The sequence below is a fragment of the Atta colombica genome, unplaced genomic scaffold (assembly GCF_001594045.1).
Source record: "Atta colombica isolate Treedump-2 unplaced genomic scaffold, Acol1.0 scaffold224, whole genome shotgun sequence".
NCBI lineage: Eukaryota > Metazoa > Arthropoda > Insecta > Hymenoptera > Formicidae > Atta > Atta colombica.
This window is the reverse complement of record NW_017259321.1, coordinates 934,622-946,598: the sequence shown is the minus strand read 5'-3', so window position 1 is coordinate 946,598 and position 11,977 is coordinate 934,622. Positions and strand designations below refer to the sequence as shown.

The window sequence follows — 11,977 nt, the reverse complement described above, 5'->3', positions numbered from 1 at the left end:
TATATATAATTATATAATTATATATATTATGCATAAAATATATCCGTATATGTGTATATATATGTGTATATAATTTTTTTCCGGATTATTATAAACTGATAATCACTTATTGTAACATAACTTAATCAAGATATTTATAAGCTGCGTGAATGCGTAAAGGATCTAAAAAATAAAGCAAAAACCGTGCAATAAAGCCTACTGATTAGAGAACATTAAAAATATAAAGAATATATTATTTTACTTATTCGTAATATTCGTTATTATTTCGACAAAGTTAGTCGTTAGACGGCTGGGGAGGGGATGGTACGGGGTGGCACGGGCGGCGCGGCGCGTCACGCGTCACATTTATACGTAGTTACTGCGCAGTCATTCCATTCCCGAGGTTTGTACAGGTAGGTAGCTGCTCCGCGTGCCGCTCTTCACATTTCTTTTTGAAATGTAATCGCGGTAAATACATAATACGAATCGTCGCACTTTAACTTGCTAAAAACTTATATAAAATATTTAATGAGAAAAAGTCAGAAAAAGTTTTTTTTAACCCTTAAAATTCAACAACTTTTATTTACAGGTATATAGGAGTTATATAGGAGATGCGAAATTAAAATTTTTTCGTTCAAGAAAAATTTACCATTAAACCATTAAACTATCTCTCTTATGGATAATTAGGCGATGGTATTATCCTTCTGTCTTGAGGATTTAGTACAGAGACGAATCACATTTACTTTTGACGATACGATTTTATCGATAGTGTCAGAAAATATATGTAGTTCTCAAACTGTAAATGGATATACTGGCGGTAGTGTACGAGCAATTTCGGTAACAGGAAAAGGGACGGGCATGGTTTCTCTTTCAGGTATTTCTGATTTCATGTATAGAAGAATCTGGAAGCAGATGGCGTTGAATTAAATATCCCCTCTTCTGTCCTTCTGGAGCCTGGAGTATCTTAGGTTATTGTTAAGAAGTGCATGATTTAACAATATTGCAATAGTATATTGTAATTAACTTTATGTTCGTGATATGTCAACGGTAGGATGCCGAATTCTCGCAAAATTAGGCAGGAGTGGATTGAGTGGCTTGCCATTGCGGATTATCGGCGCAAGAAGGTTTAACAATACCGCGGAAAATGCAGAATCTTCGAAGGATATCATTCCGGCTCCACAGCCGGGAAAAATTCAAGCTGCACTATTAAAAGACTTCTGTAATCCTCTCGTAATAGAGAATCTGGAGCCGCCTAAAAGAGCGCAGGAGAATGAAGTAGGTTGCTGCAATTAAATGTTATTTATATAATAATACCTATGTAATTCTATTTAACATATATGTATATATATATATATATATGTATATGTATACATATTATATATTATATATATATATATATATATACATTTATAATTTTAATATCTTGTATTTCAATATCAATATTGCAAATGTATATCTATAATTATACTTAATTTTCTCTCCTATTTTTCAATATTTTATAGTTAAAAATATCAAGATTGTATATTGATGACTGTTGATTAATTTTTTCAGGTTCTCATTGATGTTCATTATTGTGCTTTGAATGCTTCTGATTTGCTTCTCAGTCAGAATTTACATACATTTAAACCAAAATTACCAATGATTCTCGGTTACGAAGTTGTCGGAAAGTTAATCGAGGTTGGCACAGAAGCAGAAAAGAACGGCTACAAGATTGGTGATAAAGTCATTGCTCTTAATAAGGAACGATATGGAGGCTTGGCTGAAAAATGTTTGGCAGAAGTTGGGGTAGAACATGTTTGAAATTTGAATTTTTTGAAACATTTAATAATAGAATTTAGTAATAGAATTCTAAAATTTTTTTCTTACATAGGATATATGGAAGGTACCTTCTACAAAATTAGTTAACTCTGCAGATTTAGCGAGTATCTTAGATAGTTATATTACCGCTCTAGTTGCATTAGAAAGAAAAGTTAATCTCAACGAGAATGATATGATTCTAATAAACGTCGGCATAAGCGGTATTGGTCTGGCAGCGGTGGATCTTGCAACAAACGTTTTTAAGGCAAAGGTGTGTATTTTCTTGATATAATAATTTTCTTTTTATTTATATTATAATTATTTTTTCCTAAAATATTAACAAGTAAAGAGTGAAAATTGAATAAAATGCAGATCTTTGCAAGTATAATATAAAAATTTTTAAATTACAAAAGGTCATTGGAGTTTGCGCTACAGAAAACTGTGCTAATCAAGCACGAGAGATGGGAGCATTCGCAGCTTTCAAATATAAAGATAAAAAGCTAATTAAACAGATAAAAGAAATCGCAGCCGAACGAGACATTAAAGCCATTTTCGAGGATGAAGATGGAGCGTCTTTCAAGAAAATGTTGAGCTGGTAAGTTTTAATAGATCTATTGTTGTATAAGTAGAGTTTTAATGGATTTAGACAAAACTGTATCTCGGTCAAGTAAGATACAGAAGTACATCAGTAGGATATATTTTTAGCTTTACTGATATCTACAAAGCAACGTTAAAGGATATGTTGCGCAATGACAGTTTCGCCGTGGTGGTACATCATTTGTCTCGCGAAGGTATATTTCTATTTTGAAGTAATCGTAACTTAATATTGGACGGTGCATTCACTTGTAGCCTCTGTCATGAAGGGCGCGTGGTCATAGCTGGTACGACGACGACCATGGCGGACGTTTCGGATGTACAGAAAGGTTCCTTCAGCATCACTGGCTTTAATCTCATGGAATATAAAAAGAAGAAGCCTGACGTATATCAGTAGGCAATGTACATTTGTAGCTTCTTTCGTTGCCCATTGATAAATATTTAATTAATTCGTTTATTTTAAAATTAGCCAAGCAGGAGACGATATTCTGCAATTTCTTGAAGAAGGTCTCATTGCACCATCTTACTCGTTAATCGCCGGTATGCACAAAGTCAATGATGTTTTGGAGTCCATTTCTGAAAATATGTTTCCAGGAAAAGTAAGTAATAAGATTTACATTTTTTAATACATTTTCCGTATTAAGTATATTTTGAACAGATGTTTGCATATCTATAACTGTGTATTTGTGAAAATTCACAGGTTATCATTGATATGAGAGACAAGGAAGCTGCGATAACAAAAATGGTTACGTGATCAGATTTGCATGAATTCTTAATGAACATTTCATAAGTGTTCTTCTCGCTTTGATTTATTTTAAAGTCGAGAAAAGCACGCTGGCAGTGCATGCAGTGATATTTAAATTTTATATTTATAGGCTATAAGCAAGATGAATATTATAAATATAAAATAGAATGTATTAATGTAGCGTTATTAATAAAACTTTCTTTTTTAAATTCTATATTACTTCGAAATTGCATAGGTGCAGTTATAGCAAGTTCTGAATATCGTTCTAAGTTGTAATTAGTTGCAGTCGTTAGAACTTCTTATGTCTCTTTACCAGCGCGACTTATGTTACGACTTTTTCTAGTGTCCTTAGCATTGCCAAAGAAAGATTTACAGCCGTCTGATTAGATACGGTTTATGCAAAATGATTGACAGCGATTGCTTCCATTAAGTGAGCCATTTTAGTGACTCACGAGCCTTGTTGATTATACCAGAGATATTACGTTGATATTTACGTTACTTAGCAATTTTTATAGTAATGTGCGTAGCTTCCTGTCGGCGCATTTAAACAGAAACCGTTTTGATGGTTAAGAGACATCAAGAATCGAGAGTTAATTACGTCAAAGTTAATTTACATCAAGAGCTAGTCAGTCGCAGGATTATATTCATTTATGATATTTTTATGATAATCTTGATATAACAATTAGCAGAGTCTATGTCAATATTGTCTTTTTTTGTATATGTATATTAATAATTTTAATAATTAATATTAATAATTTTGTATATGTATATTAATAATTTTAATAATTAATATTAATAATTTTGTATATGTATATTGAAACTGAGATTATTTTGTAAAATATCAGAAAATTTTTTAATGAAAATATTTTTGTAGCAAGTAATGTAAAATAATGGAATCGCAATCGGCGTTTTCTGGAATCTATCAGCAATTAATTCATCCTCTTGTTATCTACGGAAGATCCTCTTGAATGCCAGGCGTGAATGTGACCGAAAGTACCGATTAGTCGGTGACTCAGGAACACGATGACATACAGCGTGGGCGCCCTAGATTGCATGGACTGGACGCAAGCAGATGCCGGTGTCCAGTATCCTTCTGGAGTAGAAGGTATGTTGCAAAAATTACGTTGTCCTTCCCCCGGACGTTCCTATGTTGCGTGAAGGCTACTCGATCAAAACCTGTCACAAGGCATTACTAAGAAATGTACTGTTGACAGTCGTGATTGCTTGTTATATTTAGGTTTACCAAAACTCGTTTAAAAACTTGGACTAATGGATTATCATACAAATTATTATTATATGTTAATAATAATGATATTTTTATTAATATACTGAACTTTCTATTAATATACTGAAAAAAAATTAAATTTAAAAATTTTTAAAAATTAAATTGTTTGAATAGTACTAACTTAATATTTATTTATTTTAGTAAATAAAAAAATTTAATTAATTTGGTACAATTTTTGTACCAAAAACAAATATATGTTTACATTTAATAAATAATACTATTCAAATAAATATTTATTATAGTACATTTTTTTCTCAGTATATTAATTATGATATTATATTTGCATTACCGATCGCAACTCAATGCATACAAACTCATGCAGTCGTAGATTTGACGTTGTAGAAATTAATAAAAAGAACTAACAAAAGTTAGTTATATCAGAGTTATTTCGTTACTGTGTGAAACATATTGAATAAGTAAAATTTAATTATATTTACATGTCGTACATGTTGAATAATTAGAGTTTGATTTAATTAGTCAAGAAATTATTTTTTACAATTTTCGTCTCACAATTTTGTTTAATTTCTCGTGAAAAATTTCATGGTCTTTTATTTTATGATTCTGGCTTAATTTTAATGTCGAGATGAATTCTGCAACTACGTCGCAAATTCACTTATCTCGAGGCGCGAACAGTTGGCGCGTCCCAAATATTGTTAACACTGTCCGCGTCGACACAGCGGTGGAGACCAATTAGAGTGGTTTTATGTCGTTAATCATAACGTGGCTCGAGTTCAAGGTGGCCCCCGCCTGATTAATCGTAGGCGTGGTGTGCACGATTTCCAAATCCAATTGTCCAGTCCATCTCTGGTCCATATCGCGAGCGTACAGGCTCTTTATGTAAATGCACTCTCTCTCCCCCTGAACCTTGAAGTAAATCGTTGTCGCTGCCACCGTCACAAAATCAAGAAAAATTCATATCGCTTGTATCAATCTTACATTTAAACTCCAAGTTTGGAACATATTTTTATACGCATTTTATATACTGCAATCCTATTTCTTTCGCGATATTTTTTTACAATAGATTTAGTCTAAATCGATTTTTCCTGGCGAGAGGCTTTAATTATTTAAAAAATCTTAATTACTTAATTAAAAATAAATATTTTCTGACGAAGCAAACATAAAAAAAAGATAAATGATGAAGTCAGATTTACTACTGGATTTTAATAAAAATTTAATTAAAAATTAAAAAATTATTGTTATAATAATATATTGTTATAATATATTGTTATAATAAATAATAATTGTTCTTAATATTTTCGCTACGAAAAGAAGTTATTTTATATTGCTTGATATATTTTGTTATACAGGCATATTTAATATTTCCTTTCTTAGATCGACTCGAACTGAAATAGCTGAGAAATGGCCTTGTGTTAATTAATGTAAGGGGAATCTGGTGCAATAGGACAGTTTAATGAGATATCGCAATAAAATGTCTTTTATCAATTTTCGCCTAAAGGCTAATGCTTAGACAATTACGTATATCTGTCATCGTATTCCAGGCAGACGAACATTTCATTTGTAATAATATATGATTAAGATAATATCAAAGCGTTATGATCACGGAACTTGCCAGATGTCGTAGATTCACAAGCAACGAATGGCACTTGTAGAAAAATTGCATGCAACTAATTAGCGAGCGAAATTACATGAATTTTGCGATTCGCTTGTTTAAGATTAACATCGTGCGATACTTATCATCTTCTTTAATGTCCTTCCGCTAATGATCGTACACAGATATTATATCTGACATGCACAAGCGTAAATAATAAATTCATGTTCCGCGAAAATTGCAGATGTAATAAATGAGTGACACGTTTATTAAAATCTAAAGAGACAGATATCCGATTTCTCTTCCTTCGTGAGATAGAAAAATTTTTTATAAACAATCTATTGCGATAGAAGACAAGAAACAAAATACCGGTTACTTTACTTCTTTGTCATTCGAGATAATCGCTGGTTCTGATTAGGATCTTTGATCCTGAAACTCGAGATCCTTCGCGTTGCAATTTCGATGCTGTGTTTACAACGTAATTGAATTCCACAAACTTTTCGAAGTAAAACATCATTATTTTCCCGAAGTAAAGCTGAATTTATAACCATTTTATAACCATTTTATAAATCATTGTTAAATCGTAAGTTTCTAGATTTCTGGATAGTAAGTAAAAAATATATTATGTTATTTTTATAACTTTAGAAATTTACACATGACATACGTCGCAAAATAAACACGTTGGATGTAGATTTTATCTTTTATTATATTATTATCTTTTATTATATTATTTTATACAGAAATAGAAAATATGTTGTTTCTACATATCACGGATACGTTCCATTTTATTATGATGTTATTTTCTATGTATATTTTACACAATTTTATATAAATAAGATTAACTTACTATATTATATTGTATAGCAATTATACAATTAAATGTTCCATAATATACATACAAGAAAAAATTAAATTTAGAATAATAAATTCTGTGCGTATTCTTAATGTAAAAGTAAAATTTTATTAATTTACTAATATATTCTCATAAGATAATCTCTAAAATAATTAATCTGGTACTAATCTATTCTTCAGAAGAATTCCTTCTGAAGTTAAGAAAGTACTTTTGGCATCTATTTGAGAAGAGATTATTATAAAAATAAGTGAGAAAAATATTGAGCTGAGAATACAATTTTTTTTTTTATATTTTTGTTTAACATTTGGTGAACAACGAAGTTAAAATGATATGTTATGTGTAAACGGAATATACACTCTACTACATCTAAGTAAAAAATTCTTAGCAAAGCACTGCTGTTAGCTGAATCATAAATAGCTGAGAGACCATTACGCAGCGTTAATCCCTCCTTGGAAAATTTTTTTATATATAGGTCATATAATTAGGAAACATAACGATTTGAAACTCATGACGTACATAAAACAACATTCTGCAAATTTTTTTTCTCGTAAATTTTGCTTGCGAAATAAAACCAGTATAAAACATTCTTTAAAAAATAATAAAAATTAGCACTGCTTATACACTAATTATTATTCCGTGCATTGCATTTAAAACGTCATTATTTTCCCGAAGTAAAGCTGAATTTATAACCATTTTATAACCATTTTATAAACCATTGTAAACATCGCGGTATAGCCATCAGATTCGTCAGTTTAATCGCGACTGCGAAGCAAACGATCGTCATTAGTCGAACTTGTTTTCGACGAAACATAATCATGAAAAGAACAATTTTCTAAAGTATTTAAAAATTAGCTAAATTATACAGATTTGAATATAATTTTGTTGAACCATCAAAATAATTATGTAGGAATCTTAAACATGATGAAGAAGCTACAAAAAGCTTCAATATTCTAGCAATTAATTTGAGTGTTCTATAATTAAAATAATATTTGGATGGAAAATTATTTTATATCACTTTTTTAAAATTTAGTTTATATCACTAAAGATAATTAAATATTAAATATTAAAGATTGAAGGTTTAATTTTATTGTTTGTATTACAAAAGACATCCAATACAACTCATATTTCGTATTATTTTAACAAAATTATTTTTAGATCTGTATTTAGCTAAAAATTTTTAGATATTTCAGCGAAATCTTCCTTACCGTGCATTAAATTTTCATAAAAGACTCTATTGTGAAAATTTCTCCCGTGAAAATTCCCAGGCGTCATTCGCGGATTCGAATTTTCCTGATACGTATCTATAAGGAAAGTCTATCGACTTTCTTCGGATTTGTTCGTAAACCTTGTAATGTTTTACACTTTCAACGATAAACAGCAATTACGTTCTTACATAACGGCGTATCGCTAGTTAGTTGCCCAACGTTGTGATCCACGTTAAAGCGCCGTAGATCATCGCGAACCCGGAGCATGAAAGGATCTGTAAACGCCAACGAATGTATTTCGCAAGTTCCTGGGAAGAATGATGATCATGTTCGTAAATGCATCTTCCGATTTCTTTCGTGGACCGCTGAATCTGCGATTAATCCACGAGTGACAAATCGATTCTCTTTGCATATTAAAAGTTTATTGCATTCTCTTTGCATATTAAAAATTTATTGCATTCAATTGCATATTCAAAATTCAAAGTTTCCATGCTCTCGGTTTTATTGGATGCCATTTCAGATTCAGCAAATTGTAGTGACTTATTCTGTTTGAACTGAGGAGGAATGTGTACAATCACTGTATGTGATCGCTGACAATGTTGTGAAAATCATTATCTTGAAAATGAACGAACCAAAAGATTCTAATCATATCATTCAAAATTCTGATTATCTAAACTAAAATTATAATAAATTGACTCAGAAAATTCTGCAGCTTGTCTATTTTCAATCAGAATTCCAATTAACACAATCAAACTCTTTTTCCAGTATATGATTTTCTTCTTGGATTAAAGAAGTATAAGTTTTTACATTGTTTTTTTCGTTAACTGCGTTGTACTCTCATTAGCCCTTGTTTCTCCTTATTAAAAGTTTAAATTAACAGGCCGACAAAAAGATGGAGAATTGAATTGTTTCGAAAGGGACGTTATGCGTAACGGACAGTCTCATGCTAACCGGAAACATGCGGTAGGCAGGCACGCAGTGGCGTAATACCCACCATTGTAGATCATTCCGATCACAATCGAGCAATCACTCAAGGATCCGTCGTTGCTTTAAATTGTTTTCTAGAACAGGTTTTGCGACGAATAACAATCTCGTTATTGAGACGGCATTATCGTTGATAAATCGCAGTTTAACGAACAAAATTATAACACTAATCTAATCTAATCTAACATTATCTAAAATCTAACATTATAAATTATTTAACATCATCGCAATATTTCTTCAAATAATTTTTATAAACTGACTAAACAAAGATGGTGAGAATTTTTTTAATCGCAATATAATACGCATTTTACGATATAAATGGAAACGATAATGGATTCATAACGTTATTGTATAATATACGTAGATTGCTCTGTCGATTGATTTATCGCGATGAGACTTTGAGAAAACGAACGTTCGCGTCTGTCTTCGCGGCGAATTAATGAAACGCGGTGTTTCATGCAAATGCCTCGCTTTCGATCGATCGCTCGCGCGACGGTTGCAACCGGTAAGCGTAACAACCTTGGAAGAGCTTCGAAAGCGCGTAAAAGTCGAGCCGAGGATCGCGGCGCGGTTTTGTCCGCGGGTGCCGTAATTTAGCCATCGCGTATTTTTGAGAAAGAGAGAAAGAGAAAACGGGAACCCGACAGTCCTGTCGCACGCCACGGTTCGTCAGGTCGCCCGACCAGCAAAAGAATCACATACTAATAACTGGAGCAAAGAGTTGTGTAAGCCGGTGGGTGGCCGCCTTTCTCTGCGAGCTATACCTGGCTGCCAGGTTTAGCGCTGAGTATGCTGTCGCGTACACCGACCATTCGATTTTCTGCGCTTGCCAAGAGCGTCGGAAAAGATCGGCGGATACACGCGATTATTCAGAAGTATGTATTGAGAAGCGAGAAAAAAAAAGAAATAGAGAAAAAAATGTCCCGCCATCACGGCGCGGCGATGACGTTGGACTCGCGAGACTCGAGCATGCATGTTCCTCTGGTTGAGTCAACACTCCACCTAACAAATAAATATGTACCTGGGAGGCGGAAATGAAAAGATTCGATTTTTCTCTTTTGGGAAAAACTTACGAGAAGATATATCCTATGAAGAGATAATCACACATGGATGCGTGATTTTTATGATTTTAAATTACGTAAAGTCATATGGACTCTAAAAGTTGAAGCAAACTGACATGCAAACGAATGATATTAAATTATACGCGAATAATATTAAATTCATTTTGTGTTATTTATTATTATTGTAATTCAAAATCACTCCTAAAAAATAAATGCGAGTAGACATTTGTTTTTGTATGTAACAATAATCATCTCGAAGGATATCGCGTTAACAACTGAAAGAATTGTGAATTGTTCGAAATGAACAGTTTTGCAAATTTCGGAGTTCTTATCTCTCGATTTCTACAAAGTGTTTAAAATTTTCTCTTATATATTTTTAAAACATGATTATTTTTGCTTCTTTTTTGCCTTTTGCCATTTTTTTTCATTCTTTAATCTCCTACATTAATAAATACTGTATTTAAATAGTTTTCTGAAATTTACAAAATATTATTCTATCATATGACATGCACTTACTACACTGCACTATTTTGAAATAGTCACATTAATAGCTTCAATTGGAAGAAAAAGAGAAAGAGAATTTTTTTAATTCTCATGAGATTTTTTTTCTTCTTCAATACAACATAATGCATTATATTCAAAACGATAATCTCTATCCTATATTTTATATTACAAATGGTAACTTTTATCCTTTTATTTTTTATTAGAAGTAAACACAGAATCATTATCTGATTTATTTTATGAATTTATAGGATAGGAAGAAATATTATGTGCAAACATTATTATTAATTAAAACATTATTATTTAAAATTAGATTTTTCGTCTGCAATTATAAGACATGACTACGCTATTTTTAAGTTACTCCCCATGCACAAGCCAGACATAAAAGGAGCATTTACGAAAAATTGGACAGCTGCAAGAACAAGCTGGATTCAAGAGATGAAGGAAGGTAAGTGAATTGTCGCGAAGGTCGCCCAGCTCACTTTTCCCTCGCACTTTTCTCGACTGATTCTCGGCTCCTTACAGACCTCTTACTCCTGTCTGTCTGCCTGTCTGTCTGTCTGTTACACTTCCATTTCACTGTACAGCTACAAGCCGTTCCCATAAGCAGCACAGTTAATTTCAATGCTCAATGGTTCCCATATAATATAATAAAGCATAACGAATATGTGTTCACGTGCATATTTTCTCATTATACTTTTTTATGTTATATTAAAACATTCGCACACACAGTTCATTATTATACTCGTTGTAGCCGAAAATTATCTTCTTCTCGTGAACTGAATATTTCTCATGAAATGTAACATTACTGAAAATTCAGCCAGCGTTATACAGACATTACTGTAACGACGTATGGCATATAATTATCTGAAGAGCCTTTTAAGGAAGAACGAGTTATTTCAGACATGTTATTTAGCAATCATGAAATTAAAAAACGATTGGACGAAAGCAACGAGAATTGTAACTCGGTCGCGCGTTTCCCTTCAACGTTGACGGGGCGGCGATTAAGACCGTCAAAAGTGACATCAGAGAGCGCGCAATTTCGGCAATGTCAAATCGAAAATGACTTTAATATTCTGCTGTCGACCCCGTGAACTGAACTTTGCCCTCGAAATTGGTATATAACGCGGCGGCTTCGTCTTTTTTCGTTAGAGTAATTATTACCGTGCTGTGGCGGCTCGTAAACGACGATTTATGATTTATGTTTTGTGTTACGCGCGCACGAAACGTTCATGAAAAAAGCGTGAGAATCACTGTTGTGTAACGGGCAGATAATAATAACCTTATTGTTCATGTGCAAGATTTGATTTTGATAATAGTTATTTATAAGGGGGGGGCATAAAGAAAGTGAAGAAAATGCACACGCCTAAGCTGTTGCTATGTGTAACAAAAGATCATTCGAATGCAAGAAAGAATATATAATA

At 32.3% G+C, this 11,977-nt stretch overlaps 2 protein-coding genes across 2 annotated transcripts in view; both read left to right on the top strand.

The window, feature by feature from the left end:
- Nucleotides 1–828: 828 nt before the first annotated feature.
- Nucleotides 829–3,329, top strand: LOC108688032 (quinone oxidoreductase-like protein 2). The gene is made up of 8 exons (XM_018194104.1): nucleotides 829–1,254; nucleotides 1,531–1,764; nucleotides 1,850–2,047; nucleotides 2,190–2,371; nucleotides 2,482–2,567; nucleotides 2,640–2,763; nucleotides 2,840–2,969; nucleotides 3,071–3,329. The coding sequence occupies exons 1-8, from the start codon at nucleotides 1,018–1,020 to the stop codon at nucleotides 3,122–3,124; spliced, it is 1,245 nt and encodes a 414-aa protein (XP_018049593.1). The 5' UTR covers nucleotides 829–1,017; the 3' UTR covers nucleotides 3,125–3,329.
- Nucleotides 3,330–4,074: 745 nt separating this feature from the next.
- The window catches only part of LOC108688042 (serine-rich adhesin for platelets-like), an 82,802-nt gene continuing 74,899 nt past the window's right edge, over nucleotides 4,075–11,977 (top strand). Inside the window, exon 1 of the mRNA XM_018194121.1 lies at nucleotides 4,075–4,220. The gene's annotated coding sequence lies outside the window, so the exon portion shown is untranslated. The remainder of the gene's footprint in view (nucleotides 4,221–11,977) is intronic.